At 47.1% G+C, this 24,260-nt stretch overlaps 3 protein-coding genes across 4 annotated transcripts in view; 1 reads left to right on the forward strand and 2 right to left on the reverse strand.

Annotated features, from left to right (window-relative positions):
• Nucleotides 1-5,052: 5,052 nt before the first annotated feature.
• LOC103293913 (delta-1-pyrroline-5-carboxylate dehydrogenase, mitochondrial-like) lies at nt 5,053-9,227 on the reverse strand. The gene is given in 4 exon segments (XM_054725032.1): nt 5,053-6,115; nt 6,118-6,497; nt 6,500-7,180; nt 8,804-9,227. Coding segments are annotated over 4 exon segments (2,112 nt in total). The 3' UTR covers nt 5,053-5,488.
• LOC129150695 (caspase-6-like) lies at nt 8,747-17,874 on the forward strand. The gene is made up of 7 exons (XM_054722963.1): nt 8,747-8,847; nt 10,027-10,069; nt 10,586-10,732; nt 11,469-11,545; nt 13,373-13,548; nt 16,341-16,500; nt 17,154-17,874. Exons 2-7 carry the CDS (start codon nt 10,041-10,043, stop codon nt 17,390-17,392), a joined length of 828 nt encoding a protein of 275 aa, XP_054578938.1. The 5' UTR covers nt 8,747-8,847; nt 10,027-10,040; the 3' UTR covers nt 17,393-17,874.
• Nucleotides 17,875-21,959: 4,085 nt separating this feature from the next.
• MCUB (mitochondrial calcium uniporter dominant negative subunit beta) overlaps nt 21,960-24,260 on the reverse strand; it is a 91,256-nt gene continuing 88,955 nt past the window's right edge. For both annotated transcript variants that reach the window (XM_054726686.1, XM_054726685.1), the window contains exon 8: nt 21,960-22,801. In XM_054726686.1, coding sequence (XP_054582661.1) covers nt 22,598-22,801 — 204 coding nt within the window. In that variant the 3' untranslated portion in view covers nt 21,960-22,597. The remainder of the gene's footprint in view (nt 22,802-24,260) is intronic.

Consider the following 24,260-nt stretch of genomic DNA (forward strand, 5'->3'; position numbering starts at 1 on the left):
TATGCTAAGTGAAATAAGCCAGTCAATGAAAGAAAAATACCACATGATCTCACTCATTTATGGATAATAAAGAAAATTATAAACTGTTGAACAAAAAGATACAGAGACAGTAAAGCATCAAACAGAATGTCAAATTACAGCAGGAAGTTTAGGGAGAGGTGGGGGAGAAAAGAGATCAACTGAAGGACTTGTATGCATGCATACAAGCATAACCTGGACAGCCAGCGAGCCGCGTGTAGGTGTCGCTATGAAGAAAAAACGGATCTTTAAAGAAGATGCTGACCAGTGACAGCAGATGAGGATGAAAGCACATAATAACCTTTGGCAAAGAACTAATGTTTTTACAGCACAAAGGTGCCTTACTTTTGTGAAAGGGTTATTGTAAGACCTTATTTTGACATTAAAACTTCGAACTAAAGAGAAAGGGGAGGCTGTGTTCCTGGATGGCGCTGCCCTAGCGTGCCAGACTGTGTTGACCAGTGTCGGAGAGAGGTGCGTGTTAAGGGGTGAGTTTGTTTTTAAAGAAAGTTCTGTAACTTCGTTTTCACAACCGCATTTACCCCCAAAATGAGGTCAAATGTAAAATTCATAAGGTATGTTCAACATTATCTTATTTCGAAATATGGAGAGACCTTTACTCAGAAGTGTATTTGTTTACTATAAAAATTTAAATATACATTTATGCCTGGAAGGATCTGACTTTATTTTTTCTCTATTTTAATTAATACAAAATATGGTGTTTTTCTGTATTCCATTGAGCATATGAATAAGTCACACTTCTATTAATGACAAGACTAATTACAAAGACAAAATTTCCATGTCTGTTTCTCTCATAAAATTGGAACCATTAGCTGGTGACCTCTTAAGGAGCAAAACCAGAATATGTAGGTATTATGTAATGTGCCCAGGAGGTGACATGAACAAAATTCAGAAGCACGGCCACTCCCATATTAGGAACCATTCATATGACAAATGTCATATTTTGTTATAATCTTTGCCTAAATTGGAGAAAAGATGAATTTAATGAGATAAATGAAAAGTTGTTTAACATACACATCAGAGCATTATATGCTGTTATGCTTTGATGTTTATTCCCTAGCTTGCTCCTCATAGTAGATTCTGGGAAATTTTGAAAAGACGGTAACCTTTCACTAAGAGAGGTCTTAATAAAAATTGTTCTTGGTATTGTTGTGTTTGTTTTATTCAAGTCTAATGTCGGGGTCAAAAGGGATGGAAAAGCAACTTACAAAGAACTGTCTTTTATAGATCGCTCATTTACATGAAAAATTATTAACTGACGTTTAAGAGCAAATCCCACAACCTCCACTGCCTCTGAAGATGTGAGCGTAGACAGCTCTTCAGCCCCTGGGAAAGTTCAGCTGTGTCCTCCATGCTCTTTGCTTACCACTGGCTGTTGACTTGCCTGAGCCCAGAATGCCAAGCCGTCTGTATCTTTTGGGTAGCCTGTGGCCACAGTTGTTAAGGCAAACTACTTGGAAAGTCAGAGAAATACACCACCAGGATAAGGTACAAAAGATAAGGCCACCTTTTCATCCACTCTTCTTTTTTATTTTATTTTTTAAATTTTATTTATTTTATTGATTTCAGAGAAGGGAGAGGAAGAGAGAGATAGAAACATCAATGTTGAGAGAGAGAATCATTGATCAGCTGCCCCCCTGCACGTCCCCTATTTGGGATGGAGCCCACAACTCAGGCATGTGCCCTTGACTGGAATCAAACCCAGGACACTTCAGTCCGCAGGCCAGTGTTCTAGCCACTGAGCCAAACCAGCTAGGGCTTCATCCACTCTTAGAGTTAATTGAAGCAAATTTACACAACAGCCAACCACCCAAGGAAGAGCTCAATTAAAGGCAACACTGAGTGCCCCATCACACTGATTTGCACACGGGCAGCATTTTATGAGTGAGGACAACATGCTTTGACTCAAGAAAAACCATAATTTATAGACTTTCCCCGTGCCCCCCAAAGTCCAGGCTCCCAATTTCTACATGAGTCCTTCCCCAAATTAGCTTTGATAAAAATTATGACAGAGACTTAACCTGGACACAATCAATCAGGAGGGAGGAGCAAGGGCTTTCGAGGAGGAGTTGTGTACGCTGTGTCACCTCCAGAACCCTGTTTCTACAGAGCTCTATGGATGGAACGGCGCCTCCCCTTAACCTCCCGTCCCTGAAGTTCCTTCTCCATCTTGGTCCAGTCCAGTGTGTGCATGCAGCTCACCATTGTCTGCATGCATCAGGTTGCAGTTCTTTATTTTACGCAAATTATTTTAGTGACAGGATAACCAGTTGATTCTGATTTCCAATCAACAGCTTGTTAATTAAAAATAATAAGTCAAAGTGGGAGGCAACAAGTATTTATTTGAGACCACAGAATTACAATCATAGAATTATGGCAAAAACCCAAATTGTGTTCCAATTTCAGGGTGAAGGCAATAGCTTTTTTATGACAAAAGGAAGAGAAATAATTATATAAATAGAAGGAAGGATTTTATATTGGTGTTATCAAGCTGTGTTACTCTTTAGCTATATAAGCATACTTCGTTTCATTGCATTTCACTTTATTGTGATTCACTGTCTTCATCAACATCCACCAGCAAAAAGATTATAACTCACTGTATGTCTGGTTAAGAATTTTTCCCCCCCCCCACAGGGAGGCACAGGTTTATTGTAAGGAACTGGCTCACAAGACTGTGGGGTCAGGAAATCCAAATCCTGCCAGCAGGCTGGCAGCCGGAGACCCAGGAGGAGTCGCGGTTTGAGTCCACAGGCAAGCTCCTGGCAGAATTCCTTCTTGTTCAAGGCAATTCGGTCTTTCTTCTGTTAAGGCCTTCAACTGATTGGATGAGGCCCACCCACATTATGGAGGGTAATCTGCTTTACTCAAAGTCCACTGAACACCTTCACAGAAACATCTAGAATAACATTTAACTAAAATATCCAGGCATGTAAACTTATCACAGCACACAACAGTGGTTGTCACAACAATGGGTAAATGGGTAACGTTGGCGAATTATGAATTCTGTGTCTGGCATTGTTCTAAACACTTACCTTGATAACTCATTTAACTCTCATGACAACCTCTGTGTGGGTATACATATATTACTTTCCCCATCTTACAGATGAAGAGACAGAAGGTCAGAGAGGTTGCACAGCTTTTGGAGCTGGGATTTGAACCCAGCCCATCTGGCTCCAGAGGTGTTCCCACACATCAGTGCCTGCCCTTCCTTCCACCCACCGCCTCCTGACACCTAATGACACACTGGCAATGCCATCAGACTTAGAAGCTGTCCCCCCACCCCCACCAGAAAGACCGATTTAATTAAGTAACAGGTTATTTTATTGGGTGACATCAGGGCAAGTCCCATGGCACCTCACAGTGTAGAGCCAGCAGAACCAGGAACATCTCCACCCCACCCACCAGCCTCCTGACCTGGCGCCTTGTGGGAAACAGTGCAGAACCCGCACCCTGCCAGGCGGCATCAGCACTCGCCCCGGACCGCTGGCCCAGTGTGAGGTCATGGCACTTGGGCAATGGCCACCCTACCCTGTGGGGAGTCCCTGACAGCTGTCCTTGAGGAGGGCCCAGCACTTTTACAGCTCCTTAAAAAGTGCTCTCCAAAGTCACCCCTTACAGATCCCTGGCCACTCAGAACCCAACCTAGTTGTGAGTCCACCGATTGGCTGCATCACACAAAGAACAGGCCCCCCGAGGGCCAGTCCACGCAGAGCCACTCGCATGCAAAGGAAGAAGATTCTATGGGCAATCCCAGGTCCTGGCAGGGGGCTGGGATAGTGGGAGCAACATCTACCTGGGCCTGTGCGACCACAGCCACTGGAAACTGAGCTCCCGCTGGGAAACCAGGCCAACGCAGCTGAGGGTGGCCGTCCTGGAGGCGGGACCCATCCAGTTTCCAAAATCCCAGCCCCAACAGGAAGGACCAGCATGTCCCACATCTTGGCAGGTGGCCTCCAGCGGCCCCCCAGCCTCACCACATGGTGACGGCCAGGAATCACATGGGCATGCAGGAGCCCTGGAGAAAGGCACATGGGCATCTAAGGCTTAAGGTCAGGCACAGGTACCCACTGGCTCGTGTGGCAGGGCAAAGAGCTAGTGTGAAAGGAGGATGACCCAGACCATAGAGGGCAAGGTCAGCTAGCGTCCTGGCACCCTGCAGACCACCCTGGTCACACCCACTCCTGCAGCCCTGGAGACGCCAGGGGCCCCAAGGCCAGGAGCCCCTGTGGGTATTGAGATTACCAAGGGGTCGGGAGCTGCCCCACTGTCATTCCCCAAGTCCCTAAACCAGGGGTGGGGAACCTTTTCTCTGCCAAGGGCCATCTGGGTATTTAACATCATTCGTGGGCCATACAAAATTATCAACTTAATAATTAGCCTGCTATAATTGGCCAAACATTCTTTTTAAATTTCTTTATTGATTAAGGTGTCACATATTTGTCCTCATCCCCCCATTCCCATCCCACACCCCTCCCCACGGATGCCCCAACCCCCTGTTGAACTTAACCGTTGGATAGGCTCATATGCATGCACACAAGTCCTTTGGTTGATCTCTCCCCCCTCCCCCCAACCTCCCCTATCCTCCCTCTAAGTCCCGATAGTCCGATCGATGCCTCCTTGTTTCTGGTTCTGTTCTTGTTCCTCAGTCTATGTTGTTCATCATTTCCCCTAGATGAGCGAGATCATGTGTCACTAGAGATATACTTATGAGAACTGAATGTGAGACGAGCAATAATAGTTATGCTGACAGGCAAATGAATCAGTCTGTAGTGAGTTTCTTTCTGGACCAACAGTTCTTTAGAGACCCAATTTCAATGTCCACCAGTTCCTTATGTGTACATGTCAGCACTGACCCCTCAGCTCTGGATGGTGGACAAATGGTGGTAACTGAGGTCCGACTCCCTCTGGTTTGGTCTCAGCCGGACCCAGGGGCACGGCTTCACCCGGACTAAGGGGCACGTGGCCTCACCCAGACCCGGGACCCAGCCTCACCCGGACCCAGGGACACATTGGCCAAACATTTAATTAACTCACCCCTAATGCTTTGGCAGGGCCAGACCAAATGATTTTGTGGGCCTTGTATGGCCCTTGGGCCAGACGTTCCCCAGCCCTGCTAAACCACTGGCCACAGTGCAGAAGACAGAGGAGAAAAGATGGCGAGCCAGCCGGCACCAAGGTCAGCCTCTGAGATGTACTTCCTAGGACGGCGGATGGGATGAGCAGCAGCACGCCTGTCCCCTCCCAGCAGGATCGAACCAGGGCTGGGCGCCTGACCCCGAGATGTGGGACAGGCCAGGATACGGGCCAGTGGGGGGCTGGGGGCCAGCCCTTGGCTCTAGAAAAGGGGCCGCCCCACGGGGAGCAGGGGGGAGGGGCTGGGTGGGCCCAGTGCACCGAGGTCAGTCACCTGGAGGGACAGACAGGTGGACGGCAGAGGCGCCGAGCGGGCTCATTGCATGTACGAGTAGCACCCGTCCCCCAGAGGTTTGTGGGTCTCCTTGATGACCTGGGGCGACGTCCACCGCAGGATGTAGTGGGGCCCCCCGGGCTTGTCATTGGTTCCGGAGGCTCGGGCCCCCCCCCCCCCCCCAAAGGGCTGCTGGCCCACCACCGAGCCAGTGGACTTGTAGAAGTTGCCGGCAGCCTTCCTCAGCATCTCGGTGGCCTCCAGGACAACGTCCTTATCCTGGGCGAACACTGCCCCCGTGAGGCCGTAGCTGGTAGTGCTGTCCACCAGCCGCAGTGTCTCCCGGTACTTGTCCTCTGGGTAGACGTACACGGTCAGCACAGGCCCGAAGATCTCCTCCTTCGTGATGGGCTCCTGAGGGTCCTTGCTCTCCACAATGCAGGGCTCCACGAAGTAGCCCACAGAGTCGTCACACTTGCCGCCCGCCAGGACGGTGAGGCTGGGCGAGGAGCGGGCGTGATCCAGCCACTTCTTGGTGCGACCAAAGGACTTGGCACCAATCACTGCAGAGAAGGTGGTCCCGAAATCTTCCGCAGGGTCGCCCACTTTGATCCTGCTGTGCTCCTCCGGCAGCCGCTTTTTGATCTGAGGCCGCAGCGAGTGAGGCACCTCACGTAGAGGCGGGAGCAGGCTGAGCACCTCTGGCCGCTGTACTCGAAGGCTGAGCGCAGGGTCCCGCTCACCACGCTGTCCACGTCTGCTGAGCGGTGCACCAAGTGGAAGTTCTCCCCACCGCACTCTCCGGCCAGGCGTGGGAAGGCGCGAAAACGACCCAGGTTCTGGGCTCCCTGCTTCCACAGGTTTTTAAAGGTGGGCGCGCTGCCTGTGAAGTTGATGCCGCACAGGTGCTCTGAGCTGGTAATAGCGTCCCCAAATGTGGGCCCGTCTGCTGGCACAAACTGGATGATGTTGGGGGGCAGGCCAGCCTCCCGGAGGATGCGGTAGACGGCGTAGCTGGCCAGCATGGCCGTGTCGCTGGGCTTCCAAAGGCCGGCGCCCCCGCCAGGTTGCCGCCGATCGCAGTGAAGTTAAAAGGGGAGATGGCCGCCACGAAGCCCTCCAGCCCCCGGTTCACCACGCGGTTGGTGCTGGGCGGCACGCTGATGGGCTGCTCCCCCTCCAGCTCCACGGCAAACTTGGCGTTGAATCGGAAGAAGCCGATCAGCTCGGCCGCCGCGTCCATCTCCGCTTGGATCACTGTCTTACCCTGTCCCACCGTGGTCTTGGCAAGGACCTCTGCCCTGCGCGGCCCGCTCAGCGTGTCTGCTGCCTTCAGGAAGATCTGGGCCCGGTCTGTGACGGGCTTCAGGTCCCGCTCCTTCCTGGCGGCCAGCGCGGCCTCAATGGCTTTGTGGAGCAGGGCCTTGTCTGCATAGCAAAACTTGGCCACCTTGTGTCCATGGTTAAAGGGCGACACCTGGTACTGCACATCCGAGGTCCACACCTCCTCGTCCCCCACCACGCACGGGATGGCTTCCGTCCGGCCCTTCAGGTCCTTCAAGGCCTTCTGCGGTGCCTCTCGCTCGGGGCTGCCCTTGGTGAACGCCAAGATGGGCTCATTGGCCACCTTCAGGGAGGAGGCGTGTTTCCACCGAAGCCTGGTCCCACTCCAGGAGCAGGCCAGCAGGGCGCGCCGAAGCACGGGGGGGAGGGGGAGGGCGGCGGCAGCATCTCCTGGTTAAGAATTATTAAAAATGTCCATAATCATCAGTCCTCATGGGCAGAATTTCTGCTTTCCTGTTAGCTTTACGGTGGCCCTTACTGTTTGTAAGACAGTGTTGCTTGGCCCGCTCCAAAGGTTATTTTGCCCAGTTCAAACACTGCAAAGGTTCTAGGAGCAAGATGTGCACGCAGCTCATCTGGAATGGCTACTCTGGCTCTATTTTAAAACTAGTGGCCCAGTGCACAAAATTCATGCACAGTAAAAGGGGGACCCAGAGTCAAGTCCCTGCCCACCCACATGCACCTCAAAATTGTGTGAGACCCAGACCCTACCGTGCCCCCCCCCCCCCCAAATTGGGCTAGATCCAGACCCAGCCAGTCCCACCCTTGTTAAGCCCTGTAGGGCAGGGGCCGTAGCCTTAGGTCCCCTGGCCCGGCGCCAAGATAGGGGCATGGCCTGAGGTCCCCGGTCAAGCCCTGCTGGGTGGGGGGGTGCAGCCTGAGGTCCCCTGTCAAGCCCCAGGGGGGGTACGGGAGGGTGTAGCCTCAGGTCCCTGCTGATTGCTCCTTAAGGCTCCTTAAGGAAACTTGGCCTCAGCTGTGGGTGCAGCCATCTTTGTGATGGAGTGATGGACAATTAGCACATTCCCTCTTTATTAGATGGGATGACTCCACTTACGTCAACTTTTCACAAGCTCTACCCACGAAAGCCAGACTTAGAAATCCTGCAGTTGCCTCCAGTTTACTCTACAAACAGCATCAGAAATCCTGGAACTCACTCACTGGGAAAAGAACTGCACGTTGTCATTCCCATGGTCAGCACCAATTCAATCTTGGGGAGCGGTAAAGAAAGGGACTAGTGCAAACAGCTACACCGTTAGAATGGCTGTGAAGACAGCTGGGAGGTGGCAGCACCACCGCAGGGCCTCCAGGAGAAACAGTCTTCAGTCTCTGATGGGAAGTGTGCTCCCTGAGGGAACCAGCGGGAACCCGGCTGATGTTTACAGCCTTCTCCCCTCCCCCGCACCGGGCCCCCGATTGGCCAGGGCTGCGCGCAGCTCCGATGGGATGGGGAGGCTCAGTCCTGCCGGTTTAAATGGGATTCCGGGGTCTCCTTTCCGAGGGCTGGCTCCGGCGGCAGGGACGGTGCAGGCGGGCAGTTCAGGGCAGGGGCTTAGAGGCTTCCCACAAAGTGCAGATGGCACGGGGGTCCCTGTGCAGAAATGCCTGCTAGGCTCTGCTCCCCCACCCCCCAAGTTGGCCATCAGGAGCCCTTATTAGTGCTCAGGGTTCACAACCTGAAAAGCGAAGACACAACAGTCTTAACCTTTACGCGAGTCAGGGAGCGCAAACATTGGGGGCCGGGTTGACCGCAGGTGATCTAACTTCGCCTGCTGACATTTCCCAGAGGCAGGTAGGTCCCTCCAGGCGCCAGGCGGCTAAGCCTGCGGGTCCCCGCCCCGCCCCGAGGCGCTATGCCCCCAACCTCACCCCAACCCACCCCCCAGCTCTGCTGGGAAGGAAGAAACCTTCACCCCCCGAGGCTCTGCCGGGACGAAGACGGTGGAGGAAGGGGCGGTGCTGCGGACCAGCTCTAATAAGCGGAGACCACCGGGTAGTGGACGCTGCACTCGCCACGAAGAGCTCGGTGCCCGGGTCCGGAGAGGCTGGCCCTGCAGGTAGGGGTGCCTAGGGCGCGGGCTCCCGGCTTGGCTGGGCGGCCCGAGGAAGTTGCGGGTCCTGGAGGGAAGCGCTCAGGTCCGGTGGGGGCAGCGCGGCTTTGGGTCCTGGACAACCGCGCGGGGAGCTCGCCGCCTCCGGGCTCCCAGCTCCCCGCGCCGGGCGGCCCCGCCTCGCGGTCCTCGGGGCTCCCAGCTCCCCGCGCCGGGCGGCCCCGCCTCGAGGTCCTCCGGGCGAGCTCCCTGGGCGCCGGGGCCCTGGCACGTCGGCGGGCGGGTCCGGCGGTGCTGGCGTCCCCGGCGCCTGGGAATGAAGAGCTGGCTTTGGAGGTTGGGCCGGGTTTTGTTTCCTCACAAGGAACAGTTAAAGGTGCTTGCATCAGTGATAGTGGAAGGACATTTACAAAAACATTTCTGTAAAACAAAGCAACTTCAGGCCCTGGCCCGGTACTCAGTCGGTTAGAGCGCTAACCCTTACGCTAAGGCTGTGGGTTTGATCCCGGGTCCGGGCACAGACCAGAACCAACCAATTAATGCATACAAAAGTGGAACAACAAATGGTCTCCCTCTTTCCCTTTCTCCCTCTCCCTCTCCTCTCCCCCCACACCCTCCCTTCTCTCTCTAAAATCAGTCAATAAAAAAAGAGATAGTCAGGGGCACTAGCCAGTTTGGCCCAGTGGATAGAGCTTTGGCCCGAGCACCAAAGGGTCCCGGGTTGGATTCCGGTCAAGGGCACCTACCTGGGTCGCAGGCCAGGGCAACCAATCGAACATCGATGTTTCTCTCTCTTTCCCTCTCTCTCCCACCCTCCCTAAAAATCAATGGAAAAATATCCTCGAGTGAGAATTAACAACAAAAAGATATAGACAAAGCAATTTCCTCTTTCTTTCGAGTTCCATAATCAAAAGACTGTTATTCTAGGCATATTTTACAATGAATTCATTTGCATATGTTCTCCACTTCTCTGTATGATATTCTTTGCTATTTTGCCGGTAAGAGTTGGGTGTGAGAAAGAATTAAGCCATAGATTATAGTTCCTTTGCTTATTATGCAGCAGTTTCTCTTCTTTTCATATACCCTTCGTGTGTGGGGGTCAAGGGCATCCAGATGGGATTTCCTGCTGTTTCACTGCCAAAAGTCAAAAAGTAAATTAACAAAAGTCAACTTTTGTTTTAATAGGTGAGGAACAAAACATGACAGACACAGACGCCTTCTACAGGAGGTAAAAAATACTGTCTTTCCTAATAAAGGTCTCTTCCTATGGTGGTCATGATCGGACTAGAAAAATCAAAGCAGGAAAGGGGCCTGGGAAATGGAAGGTAGAATTGAGTGTGGCAGGTTTCACACTTGAAGAGTTCATTTGTAGCTAATATACAGGTTAGTGCCTGCCCTGGTTGGGAAAGGACTTAGCGTGATGTTTGAAATATTGAAGAGTTGGTATGGCCTCGGCCAGGCCACTGTCCTTGGTTGCTGGATCCTGGAGACCCCGGGGAGAGACACCCATGTAGATGGGTGGGTGGGTGCTCACAGTGGCCGCTGTTTACCAACTGGCACAGAAATATGTCAGGGCTGTCCTTGCTGGTGTGGCCACGAGGCCTTCAGTGCCCTCCAGGGGCAGGTCAGCCCGCCGAGGAGGAAACGCAGACCTCTCTCTACACTCCACGTGGACCTTGGGCTCGGAGGAGCTCATTGTTTAATAAAACCTAAAGTGATTGTTTTTTAAATTTTTCATTAACAGTGAAATGTGTGATCCAGCAGAAAAGTACAAAATGGACCACAAGAGGAGAGGACTTGCTTTAATCTTCAACCATGAGAGGTTCTTCTGGCACCTAAACCTGTCAGAAAGGCGAGGCACCAACGCAGACAGAGACAATCTTATGCGCAGGTAGCAGTCTTACCTACCTGTCAAGGGGAGGAGGGATTTAAGTGATAACTACTCATGGAAACTCGTCCGCAATGAGAATTTTTGAGGATGAGCCTCAGATGGGCACAGCCCCCTTTAAGAACTTGTCTGAGTTTTCTTCCTAACCCTGTTCTGTTCAATGTGAACAGGCTCTACATTGTTACAGATGTACGGTTGACCCTAAAACTCAGAGGTTAGGAGTGCTGAGCCCCCACTCAGCCAAAAATCCACATGTAACTTTTGACTCCTCCAAAACTAAGTTGTCCCTCAGTATCCACAGGCGAGTGAATCTAGGACCCCTGTGAGTACCAAACTTTACAGATGCTCAAGTTCCTTCTATAGAATGGCATAGATAATGCGTACAGTCGGCCCTCTGCATTCACGAACTCCCTCCTGAGGATCGAAAACAGTATAGGTATTTATTGAAGAAAAAATCTGTGTAAGTGGACACTTACAGTTCAAACCCTTGTTGTCGAAGGGTCACCTGTATTTGCAGAGTAGACACAATATTCTAACTTGAATCGGTTATCATTACTAGTAAATCCTTTCCTATCGCGGATGACCCAGGAAAACTGTCACTGTCATATTTGGTTTTTCTTTTCCCTTAAAGAAAAGACAATTTTTGTGTCATCAAAAGTATATAAATTTCCTCAAATAAGTAGGGTATGTGACAACTTTGAATACGTCATAAGCTAATATTCAATTTATCTATCACCAGGTTTTCAGATCTAGGATTTGAAGTGAAATGCTTTAACGATCTTAAAGCACAAGAACTACTGCTCAAAATTCATGAGGGTAAGTAGTTTTCCTATTCATCTTCCTCTGATGGCACTGAGTACTTAAATACCCTATTTGTAAAGACAGATCCAAATAATTAACTGTGTAGTAAAAAGTCTTACTAATTAATTTGGCATGGGTTATAGGTTTTTGGTTTTGCATCTCTGCATAGATATTATCCACTAGATTGAGACCCTTGCAAGGTATTATTCCTCCAAAGCTTATATTCAGCCTACCATTAGTTATAGTCTGTTATTCTAGAAATGAATAAAATGACCTTTTCATTTGGCATTTAAAAGTTTAAAATACAAACACTAATGATTTTTTAATTGACTTCTTCCATACTCAAGGTTTTTAGTGGCTTCAAAATACTGGTGATTTAAATACTTTATCTCTCAATTTCTATATCAGTGTGTAATAGTTATTTTAACAATTTATCTTTATCATAATAATCACTGCATGCCATGGATTTTCATGTCACTTGCCAATGGAATATTATAATATTTATATAATTTAAACTTTCTGCAGAGCTCTTTCTTTAGGTATAATTGATATATAACATTATGTTAGTTTCAAGTGTACAAATAATGATTCGATACATGTGTACATTTCAAAATGTCTGGTTACCATCTTTTAGGCTCCAAATATAAATGAGATCATATGGTATTTGTGTCTTTCTGACTTATTTCACTTAGCATAATATGTCCATCCATGTTGCTGCATGGTAAGATTTCATTCTTTTTTAATGACTGAATAATCTATTTTATATATTTATATTAAATGTGTGTGTGTGTCTATATGTGTACATATATATATATATATATATATATATATATATATATACCACAATTTCTTTATCCATTCATCCATCAATGAACACAGGTTATTTACATACCTGAGTTGTAAGTAATGCTGCATGAACATGGAGATGCATATATTTTTCAAGTTTCTGTTTTCATTTTCTGTAAATACCCAGATGTGGAATTGCTGGATCACATGGTAGTTCTATTTTTTATTTTTTAAGGAACCTCCACACCGGGGCTCTTCTTTAATCTGCATATCATTTTATTGTTTTGTTTTTGTATATCATTTTAATTTTAACTGGCTGCTTACCAGCTTTTCTACTTTGCTTGCTCATAAGCTTTGGAGGACATCGTGTCTTAATACTCTTTTGGAAGCTCTAAGTGCTGTAGACATATATTAAAGGTGCTGCATTCATTGGAGGTACAGCAACACATAGAGAATTAAGTAGTTTCTGGGTCTCTCCAGTCCGCTCTAGGAGGCACTCTGCTGACCCATGTAACTTTTATTGCCAAAATGACTTGGATCGTGAAGGGCGTTCCCCATAATATCCCCTTTGTTTTATGTCATTGTTCTGTGTTTTAGAAAAACTAATGAAATCTGTTCAAACTATTATTTTGAACTTGAATAATTTTGATTTTTAAAATAATTTGTGGCTCTAGCCGGTTTGGCTCAGTGGATAGAGCATCGGCCTGTGGACTGAAGGGTCCAGGGTTCAATTCCAGTCAAGGGCACATACCTCGGTTGCAGGCTCCTGGCCCTGGTCGGGGGCATGCCGGAGGCAACCAGTCAATGTGTCTCTCTCCTTTCCACTTTATCTAAAAAGCAATGGAAAAATTATCCTCAAGTGAAGATTTAAAAAAATAATTTTAAAAAAAGTTGTGTTCCATTATAGACATTTTACATTTATTCTAAGAATAACAACTTTCCTCCCTCTGCAATCATATGTATGTAACTTATTCTGGTATTAGTAAATTGAATTTTAATACATAGATAATAAGCATCTGATTTTCATTTCTGTCTGAATTTTGGGGGGGTTTCTAGCATCAACCTCTAGCCATGTAGATGCCGATTGCTTTTTATGCGTTTTCCTGAGTCATGGCGAAGGCAATCACATTTACGCATATGATGCCAAAATTGAAATTCAAACACTCACTGGCTTGTTCAAAGGAGACAAGTGTAAGAGCCTGGTTGGAAAACCCAAGATATTTATCATTCAGGTAAGACTGATGATGTTAACATCTTAATTATAAAGCCCAGGGCCTGTACATGTGATTATTAAGAACTAAAGCCAACTGCCAAAGTATCTTTCTCCAGTACTGGAAAGGCCCTTTATGAATTCTAGCCAGAGTTACAATTTGAATTATTGGTAGTAATTCTTTCTTAACATAAAAAATAAATAAAGACGATCGGTGTCTTTATTACTTGGATTGACATTTGAAATGACTCAGAATAACCAATGTGCTACTGCATGGCCCGCTGGTATCCAGGTGGAGCCACCAGAGAAAGCACCTGCTGCTGGGAGAGCGTGGAGCAAGGCGCCTGCCCAGACGGCCTGGTCCTCTGGGAGCTGGAGAGCGTGTGAGCCAGTGGCAGGGGTGCAGGCGTGCAGAGCTCTAGTCCTAGCCTGCTTCATCCTTTCACATTCTCCCTTACACCGAGATGCCGTGTCCCCCCTGCCAACTTGGTATTAGGATAAAAGTATTTTTAGGCCTGAATAACATCATCTGGTACATCAATAAGAATTTTGAACAAAAAAGAGAATTCCTGATGTCCCAGTGCTGCAGTTCTGTATTTCTGAATGGCATGGAGCACCGGGACCACATTCTCCATCTGCCATAGAACATTGAGGGGGGGGAGTGGGGTCTATTAGAAAAGAAGTTACAGATAATTCCTTGGTTTCATGTGTGGACAACTGTGTTGAGGTGTCTGTGGGACATGCAGTTGGAAGGACAGGGGTAGAACCTAAGAGGCAGCCAGGGTTGGAGAAATAAATTTTGGAGTAATGAGGAGATGGGTGGTAATGGAAGCAAATGAATTTACCCACGGCGAGTATGGCCTGAAAAATGAGCAGAGGAGAGAGGCTGAGGAGAGTGGCCAGAGAGGTCGAAAGATGACAGCTATTGCTTCATGCAAACGGGGGCCAACGCTGTCCAAGACAAGAGGACCGGAAATTACTAGTGAGCTCTCCTGTGGGAGGATAGCCACACAGGAGGAAAACATTTCACTGCCTCCGATTCATCTATGAGAAGGAGACAAAATCGCACCTCCTCATGGGGTGGTTGTGAGATTAAAACGAACTGGCCTAACAAATGAAAAACACTTAGTGCCTAGCACATGGCAAGCCCTCAATTAAAGGCTGGCTCTGGTTCGAGCATCGTGCCAGTACGCGAAGGTTGCAGGTTCGATCCCCGGTCAGGGCACACACAAGAATCAACCAGTGGATGCATAAATAAGTGGAACAACAAATGCATGTCTCTCTTCCTGCCTTCCTTCCTCTCCCTTCCTCTCTCTCTCTCTCAAATCAATAAATTAAAATAAAAATAAAACATAACTAATTTTTTTTAAATGAAGGCTAGCTCTTATTGCAATTGATTTGGCACCTGATGGCATCAAGTTCCAGGTGTTCTACATTATATTTAGGAAGACAGTAGGAAATAAAGTCTGAAAATAAGCGTGATAATTCTGAATTAGATTAAAATCTCCTGATTTTAATATCTGAAAACTTTGAAATCACTCAGGACTTTTAAAGGACTTTCTGTTCCTTTGAAAGTTTTTCATTCTTTAACCATTTCGTTGTTGATTTATAATACTAAACAGTCTGTCAGGTCATGTATTAAGTAGAGCAGGGCTGCCAGAACCAAGTCCACAGACTGGGTGGCTTACACTATAGAAATTGACTTTCTGACAGGTTGTGGAGGAGTCTGAGATCAAGGTGTTAACAGGGTTGATTTCTCCGTAGGCCTCTCTCCTTGGCTTGTGGATGACTGTCTCATCCCTCTGTCCTCTCACGGTCTTTGTGTGTGTGTGTGTGTGTGTGTGTGTGTGTGTCCTAACCCCTTGTTATAAGGACACCAGTCATAGTGGATTGGGAGCCACGCATATGACCTCATTTTACCTTAATCACATCTTTAAAGACCAAATTTCCAACTACAATCACATTTGAGGTACTGGCAGTTAGGACTTCATCATATACGTTTTGGAAGGGGAGTCCATGATAGTCATTAATGAATAGAAATTAGTGTCTTTGTGTGAGTCAGAATTAGTGGCTAAGAATTTGAGACCTCACTTTCAAGTAGGAGCAAAAGGAAGAAGGCACACTTCTCAGGTCAAATATTGTCATTTTAACCCTTAACCGTTTATGGCAGCCAGTAGGCAAGCAAAACCCAATCTGGGAACATATTATTTAGGCAAATACTATAGCTTTTTCTTTTTTTAAAAATATATATTTTATTGATTTCAGAGAGGAAGGGAGAGGGAGAGATAGAATCATCAATGATGAGAGTGAATCATTGATCAGCTGCCTCCTGCACGCCCCCTCCTGGGGATCCAGCCCACAACCCAGGCATGTGCCCTTGACCGGAATCGAACCCGGGACCCTTCAGTCCGCAGGCGGATGCTCTATCCACTGAGCCAAACCAGCTGGGGCAAATACTATAGCTTTTTAAAGAAAGGATGACTCTTGGTGCTCTGGTACGACTTATCTATAAGGAATTTTTTAAATCACAGACACTTTCTCCTCTATAGTGTACCTTTCAATCAACAGAATTTACTGTATAGTTGTGGATGCCAATATTTTTTCAAATATTAACTAAAAGAAAACCTAAGTAGGGGGAAAAAACTCCACTTTAGTCTGCTCTAAACCTGAACGCTGTGGTTTAAAGTGCCTGTAAGTGGCTTCTGTTGGTGTCAACATGAAGGTGTACTGAATTATATATGTATCCGCTGTACACAGTAAGCATTGGGAAGAAAGGGGGAGGTAAGTGAGGTGGTTTTCCTCCGTGTCTTGTAGGCATGTCGGGGAAACCAGCATGATGTGCCAGTCATTCCTTTGGACGAAGTGGACGATCCGGCAGACAGGCTGGATGAGGATGTCACCCAGGTGGATGCGGCCTCCGTGTACACCCTGCCTGCTGGCGCAGACTTCCTCATGTGCTACTCTGTCGCAGAAGGTGTGTGGGTGTTTAATACAAACATAGAATTGGCTCTCCGGGCTGAGTTCCGTAGGCTTCATCTTGGCTTGACTTGGGTCACGTTTTTCTATTGGGACGAGGTGGTTTGGTCCTGAAGCTCACAGGCATAGAATGGATTTCTTTGATCAAGTAACACAGAGTGATAGGTGAAAATGTAAGAATACCTTCTAGAAAAGTCATCCCTGAGAACTCCAAGTCTAAAGCTCCCAGGGTCTAATTGTATCGAATATTAGCAGGCTGCTAGGAATCACTGATGGTGATAGTGTCATTTGGTCAGACGCATGGGAAGCTTTGTTGAAAAATATTTGGTGATGATTGTTGCTTTGCAGTAATTTTATGATTTTCTTCTTTCTAATCTCTTGTCTCTCAAAATCATCGTCTGGCTACTACTATCTTGGAAACTTTTAGGTAATTAAGTAGAATTAACCCCATTTTTATAGAACTATATAGAATTGATCCCTTTCCCACATGAGAATAGTCAACAGGGAAAAATATACAAAACTGTATCATGGATACATCTTTGTCTTTTCCAAGGTTTTTTGAGGCTTTATACCTCTGTGATTATAAAGGTGTTTTAAGTCATAATAACTGAATGCCAGAAAACTTCAGTCCTTTTTCCTACCCTCTTTTAGGTTATTATTCTCATCGGGAAACTGTGAATGGCTCCTGGTACATTCAAGATTTGTGTGAGATGCTGAGAAAATTCGGCTCCTCCTTAGAATTCACAGAACTCCTCACACTGGTGAACAGGAAAGTTTCTCAGCGCCGAGTGGACATTTGCAAAGACCTAAGTGCAATTGGAAAGAAGCAGGTCCCCTGCTTTGCCTCCATGCTAACTAAAAAGCTGCATTTCTTTCCAAAATCTAAATAAGGCTGTTTTGTTTTATGTATTTGTAGTCTAAATAGATTTCTCTTTTTATATAAATAAGCGTCACTAGATTGAAACTTATGGTACAGCAATTTAAAACGCTTTAAGGTTTAATGAGAGAACTTTTTAAAAAAAATAGTTCAGCCCTAGCTGGTTTGGCTTAGTGGATAGAGCATCAGCCTGCGGACTGAAAGGTCCCAGGTTTGATTCCAGTCAAGGGCATGTACCTGGGTTGCAGGCACATCCCCAGTGGGAGGTGTGCAGGAGGCAGCTGATCGATGTTTCTCTCTCATCGATGTTTCTAGCTCTCTATCCCTCTCCCTTCCTCTCTATAAAAAATCAATAAAATACATTTAAAAAAATAGTTCATTTTGGACATGGTGAAAGGGTTTGGTAAACTAAATCTTCAGGGAATTACTATAAATAAAAATCAAACATTTGTAATACTTGATTTTAAGTAGCAAGGTTACTCGAAATATCTGGCTGATTTAACTTGTATTTTGTGAATTTTTAAAATAAAATTTTATAATGTTTTTAAAGATTTTTGAAACCCAAGAGTAATTCATGTTTTTATCAAATTTTTCTAATTCATATTTTTATTCATTTATATTGGCAGGTACACTGTCTCTATTGCAACTAGTCAACTCTGCTGCTATAGTGCAAAAACAGCCATGGTCAATAAATGAGCATAGTTGTGTGTCAATAAAACTTTATTTATAAAAATAGGCATAGGTAATAGTTTGCCAGCTCCTACTCTAATTCACCCCATCTTCCCAGATGTTCCTTTAGACTGTGTGCAAGAATTCAGAAGCATCCTTTCCATTTCTAGACTTTCCCCAGCGCTACACCTGAAAATGCCACAGGCCTTTTCCCGCTTTCTTGGGCACCTAATATGGACCAGATATTATTGGCACTGGGGCGGATGCATCAGCAAACAAAGCACACCATCTCTGTTCTCCTGGAACTTATGTTCAGGTGTGACATTTGTAGAATATCTATCTTGGGTTTGCATGTTCAGAGTACTTTATCTCACTTTATTCTCATGCAAGTCAATCCTATATAATAGAGGTAATATGCAAATTGACCATCACTCCAACACAAGGTGGCCACCCCCATGTGGACACAAGATGGCTGGCAGGGGAGGGCAGTTGTAGGCCATCAGGCCAGCAGGGGTGGGCAGTTGGGGGCGGTGGGGGGACCAGGCCTGCAGGTGAGGGCAACTGGGGGTGACCAGGCCTGCAGGGGAGGGCAGTTGGGGGGACCAGGTGTGTAGGGGAGGGCAGTTAGGGGCAACCAGGCCGACAAGGGAGGGCAGTTAGGGGTGACCAGGCCAACAAGGGAGGGCAGTTAGGGGTGACCAGGACAGCAGGGGAGGGCAGTTAAGGGTGACCGGGCCGGCTGGGGAGGGAAGTTACGGGTGACCAGGCCAGCAGGGGAGAGCAGTTGGGGGTGACCAGGCCGGCAGGGGAAGGCAGTTGGGGGTAACCAGGCCGGCAGGGGAGGGCAGTTAGGGGCAATCGGGCTGGCAGGGGAGCAGTTAGGTGTTGATAAGGCTGGCAGGGGAGTGGTTAGGGGGTGACCAGGCTGGCAGGCAGAAGCGGTTAGGGGCAATCAGGAAGGCAGGCAGGCGAGCAGTTGGGAGCCAGCAGTCCTGGATTATAAGAGGGATGTCCGACTGCCCATTTAGGCCCAATCCTGGACATCCCTCAAGGGGTCCCAGATAGGAGAGAGTGCAGGCTAGGCTGAAGGACACACACCCCCATGCACAAATTTCGTGCACCGGGCCTCTACTGGTATTATAATTATTTTTATGAGAGGTCAGGTTAATTGCCTAGAATCTCTAGCTAATAAGTGGCAGAGCCTGCCTGACCCCAAAGCCCACACACTTTCTCTCCCACACTGGATTTACTGTTTTCTGTTAAATCCGGAGTCTCACCTCCATTTTCTGACCCCATCCTTCCAATCAACTTCTTTTCATTCTATGTGCTCAGTTCTGGTTAGAGAGGCATCCCATCAAAACACAGCTAAGACCAGTTTCTGGACTCCTCCCACCACTTGTTATATTTTCCCTGAGAAGCCCACCATCCCAAATTCCACCCAAAAGATGAGGCCCACCCTGGCTGGTGTGGCTCAGTTGGTTGACATGGTCTTGTGCATCAAGAGGCTGCTGGGGGGAGAAACCAAGATGGCGGCATAAGGTAAACACCTAACTGTTGCCTACCACAACAATTTTGAAACTACAATTGGAAAACAGAGCGCACACCGTCCAGAACCACCGGAATGCTGGCAGAGTGGAAAACCTACAACTAGAGAAAAACAGAGAGGGGGACGCTGAGCCTCAGGAGCTGTGGAGGTGCGGAGATCCGTGAGCGCGGAAAGGGCGGGAGGCTGAATACGCGGCAGGCTTGCTCGCAGCGCGCGGAGAGGGAGGGCAGCAGACACTGCGTGGCTAGCTTTCTCGTTTGGGAGAAAAGCAGGGCCGCCCGACTGCACTGAGGTCCAGCTGCGGTCGGGGAGAAACTGGGCTGTTTGACAGTGGACGAGGCTTGAGAGCGGCCTTATCTCAGAGGCACGCAGCCATTAATTCAGGCATGGAGGAACCGGCCCTAAGAGGGCTGCGCGGACGGAAACCAAGTTTGTCTGCGCCACCCTGAGACTCCGCCCCATCCAAGCTGAGCACATCCCTCCCAGTGACTGGATTTCTCATTCGGGAGAAAAACAAAGCCCCAGCTGGGGAGAAACTGGTCTGTTAGGCAGCGGGAGAGGCTCGAAAGCTGCCTTGTCTCAGAGGCGCGCAGCCATTAATTCGGGCATGGAGAAAACGCCCCTCTAAGGGCAGAGCAGACGGGAAACCAAAGCTTGTCTGCACCACCCTGAGACTCCGCCCCATCCAAGCTGAGCACAGAAGCTCTCACAGCAGAGACACTGCTGATCCTCACAGCCAACTGGCTTGGAGATCAATTCCTGCCAGTGATACCAACAATCCCAACCACTCTGAACTCCAGTTTCTGGGGACACGCGGGGGACCCAGACGCCTACGGGAGGGACTCTCGGCCGGTCGGAGAGTGAGAGTGACTTTTCTGTCGGTGTGGACGACACCAGATTTCAACCACCCTCATAAGGGACACATTCAAGAGGCAGACTCAGTGAGCACCAAAGCCCTACTGTGTCTCCAGCACAGCAATTCTTCCGTTATATACACAGCAGGTCCTCACAGCCAATTGTACCGGAGGTCAATTCCTCCCAGTGTACCAACAGCAATCAGGACTTTTAACTACACCAAGACTTTCCACTTAGCCCACAAAGGGGTGTACCAAGAGCAACCACCTAGGGAGATTGGGGAAGCTGAGCTACCGGCCCCTATAGGTCACCGACCACACAAAGCCACTCCATCAACACAGGGAGGCAGCCAAAATGAGGAGACATTGAAGTATGTCACAAGTAGGAGAAATAGATGAAAGCAAACTAATGGACGACACAGTGTTCAGAACCATATTTATAAGGTTACTCAAGAATCTTCTAAAAACCGCTGAGAAACTTGAAGAGACCTTCAAGGACCTTAATAAGAATACCAAAAAAATGGAAAAGGACCAGTCAGAAATTATGCATACACTGTCTGAAATAAAGAATATACAGAGTAGACCACCGCACCTGAAGAGTCAAACCAAAGAGCTGGAATATGAGGAAGATAAAAACACCCAACCAGAGAGGCGGAAAGAAAGAAGAATCCAAAAGTGTGAGGATAGCATAAGGAGCCTCCAGGATGGCTTTAAGCGTACCAATATCCGAATTTTTGGGGTGCCAGAAGAGAGAGAGCAAGATACTGAAAACCTATTTGAAGAAATAATGACAGAAAACTTCCCCCACCTGGTGAAAGAAATGGACTTACAAGTTCAGGAAGTGCACAGAACTCCAAACAAGAGAAATCCAAAGAGGACCACACCAAGACACATCATAATTAAAATGCCAAGGGCAAAAGACAAAGAGAGAATCTTACAAGCAGCAAGAGAAAAACAGTTAATTACCTACAAGGGAGCACCCATACGACTGTCAGCTGATTTCTCAACAGAAACTATGCAGGCCAGACGGGAATGGCAAGAAATATTCAAAGTGATGAATAGCAAGAACCTACAACCAAGACTACTCTACCCAGCAAAGTTATCATTCAGAATTGAAGGGCATATAAAGAGCTTCACAGATAAGAAAAAGCTAAAGGAGTTCATCACCACCAAACCAGTATTATATGAAATGCTGAAAGGTATTCTTTAAAAAGAGGAAAAAGAAGAAAAAAGTAAAGATAAAAATTATGAACAACAAATATCTATCAACAAGTGATTCTAAAAATCAAGTGAATTAAAAATCTGAGGAACAGAATAAACTGGTGAACATAATAGAATCAGAGGCATAGAATGGGAGTGGATTGATAATTCTCAGGGGGAAAGGGGTGTGTCTGTGTGGGGGGTATGGGAAGAGACTAGACAAAAATCATACACCTATGGATAAGGACAACGGGGGGGAGGGAACCAGGTGATGGGGAGATATGGGGGGAAAAAAGGAGAAACAATTGTAATAACTGAACAATAAAGATTTATTTTTAAAAAAATTTAAAAAAAAGAGGCTGCTGGTTTGATTCCCAATCATGTATGGGAGGCAGCCAATCAATGTTCTGCTCTCACATCAATGTTTCCCTCTCCCTCTCCCTTCCTCTCTCTAAAAATCAATTTAAAAATCCAAAAACCCAGAGGACAACCAGTTGGCCTTTTTTGGGGAGAGCCTCCATGTTGGAGAACCAGAAAGCATCCATGTGCCGTTGTTACTGGAACGGGAGCCTGGCCCTGTATGGGTCTGCCTCAGCCCGGCCGGTAATGTGTGGGCTCTTGACTTTGTGCAGGAAAAAATGTCACAATACGAGACACAGGAATTGGGATCTGGGAACCCTTTTCAGTTCCCAGGTGATATTCATTAAAAAAACATTAGTGTGCCCAGTTGGCATGGCCCAGTGTTTGAGCTTCGATCTATGAACCAGGAGGTCACAGTTCAATTCCCGGTTAGAGCACATGCCCCGGTTTCAGGCTCCATTCCCAATGGGGGGGGGGGGGGGGGGGCGGGGGGGAGAGTGCGTAAGAGGCAGCTGACCAATGATTCTCTCTCATCACTGATGTTTCCCTTCCTCTCCCTTCTTCTCTGAAATCAATAAAAATATATTTGTTAAAAAAACATGATTGCGCCAAAACCGGTTTGGCTCAGTGGATAGAGCGTCAGTCTGCGGACTGAGGGGTCCCGGGTTCGATTCCGGTCAAGGGCATGTTCATTGGTTGTGGGCACATCCCCGGTGGGGGGTGTGCAGGAGGCAGCTGGTCGATGTTTCTCTCTCATCGATGTTTCTGGCTTTTTGTCCCTCTTCCTTCCTCTCTGTAAAAAAATCAATAAAATATATATATTAAAAAAAAAAAACACACACATGATTGCATATTCTTAGCTAAGTAATAAAACCCTAATATATTGCTAATTCAGAATCTCCGTGTTTCAGAGATACTGATACAAATAGCAAGTGATCATTGTGTTGTAGTTAAGATACAGTAAGTCTGACTTTGATCTGATTGAAAGATACAGTATAGCCGAAACTAGTTTGGCTCAGTGGCTAGAGTGTCAGCCTGCGGACTCAAGGGTCCCAGGTTCGATTCCGGTCAAGGGCATGTACCTTGGTTGCGGGCACATCCCCAGTAGGAGGTGTGCAAGAGGCAGCTGATTGATGTTTCTCATCGATGTTTCTAACTCTCTATCCCTCTCTCTTCCTCTCTACAAAAAAAATCAATAAAATATATATTTTTTAAAAAATTAAAATGAGGTGCTTGGCCGAAACCGGTTTGGCTCAGTTGATAGAGCGTTGGCCTGTGGACTGAAAGGTCCCAGGTTTGATTCCGGTCAAGGGCATGTATGTACCTTGGTTGTGGGCGCATCCCGAGTGGGGCGTGTGCAGGAGGCAGCTGATCGATGTTTCTCTCTCATCAATGTTTCTAGCTCTCTATCCCTCTCCCCTCCTCTCTGTAAAAAATCAATAAAATATATTAAAAAAAAAAAAAGAAAGATACAGTATACCCTGAAAATATTGGGGGTGTTGTTTTAAGCAAATCTATGATATCAGGCTGTTATCATTACCCTTGTCAAACACTGAAACAGTGAAATCTTGGATAACAGATTGAATACCATTAGTTACAAATTTACAAAGATTTATGACCTACTATAGGTTGATGCTTAAATCTTCCAGCGATGTGTGCACTTGGGCAAATTAACCTAAGCTTCAGTTAACTTATTAAATAGGGATTAAAAAGTAGCACCGCCTGGTAGGTTTGGCTCAGTAGATAGAGCATCAGCCTACGATTATAGGGTCCCGGGTTTGATTCCATTCAAGGGCACATACCATGGTTGAGGCTTGTGTGGGAGGCAACCAATCGATGTGTCTCTCTCACATTGATGTTTCTCTCTCTTTCTGTCTCTCCCTTCCTCTCTCTCTAAAATCAAATAAAAGCAAAATAAATCAATAAATAAAATCAATAAAAGCATGTCCTCAGGTGAGAATAAAAAATAGTTACCTCATAGGATTATAGATAATATATATGTAAAGCACCTAGTACAGTATTTGACAACATATAAAAATATCTATCTCCATAAATATTAGTTAAGATGTAACATTTTAAATGACATTTTATAATATAACTAGAGGCCCGGTGCATGAAATCCATGCACGAAGGGGGGGGGGGCCCTCAGCCCAGCCTGGTACCTCTCCAATCGGGGATCCCTCAGGGGATGTCCAACTGCCGGTTTCAGCCTGATCCCAGGGACCGCTGGCTCCTAACTGCTCACTGCCTGC

The sequence above is a fragment of the Eptesicus fuscus genome, chromosome 2 (genome assembly GCF_027574615.1).
Source record: "Eptesicus fuscus isolate TK198812 chromosome 2, DD_ASM_mEF_20220401, whole genome shotgun sequence".
Lineage (NCBI taxonomy): Eukaryota > Metazoa > Chordata > Mammalia > Chiroptera > Vespertilionidae > Eptesicus > Eptesicus fuscus.

Coding starts and splice junctions, on each gene's coding strand:
- LOC129150695 (XM_054722963.1), top strand. CDS start 10,041: ATGACAGACACAGACGCCTTCTACAGGAG. Junction 10,733..11,468: donor AGAGACAATCTTATGCGCAG/GTAGCAGTCTTA, acceptor ATCTATCACCAG/GTTTTCAGATCTAGGATTTG. Junction 16,501..17,153: donor GTGCTACTCTGTCGCAGAAG/GTGTGTGGGTGT, acceptor ACCCTCTTTTAG/GTTATTATTCTCATCGGGAA.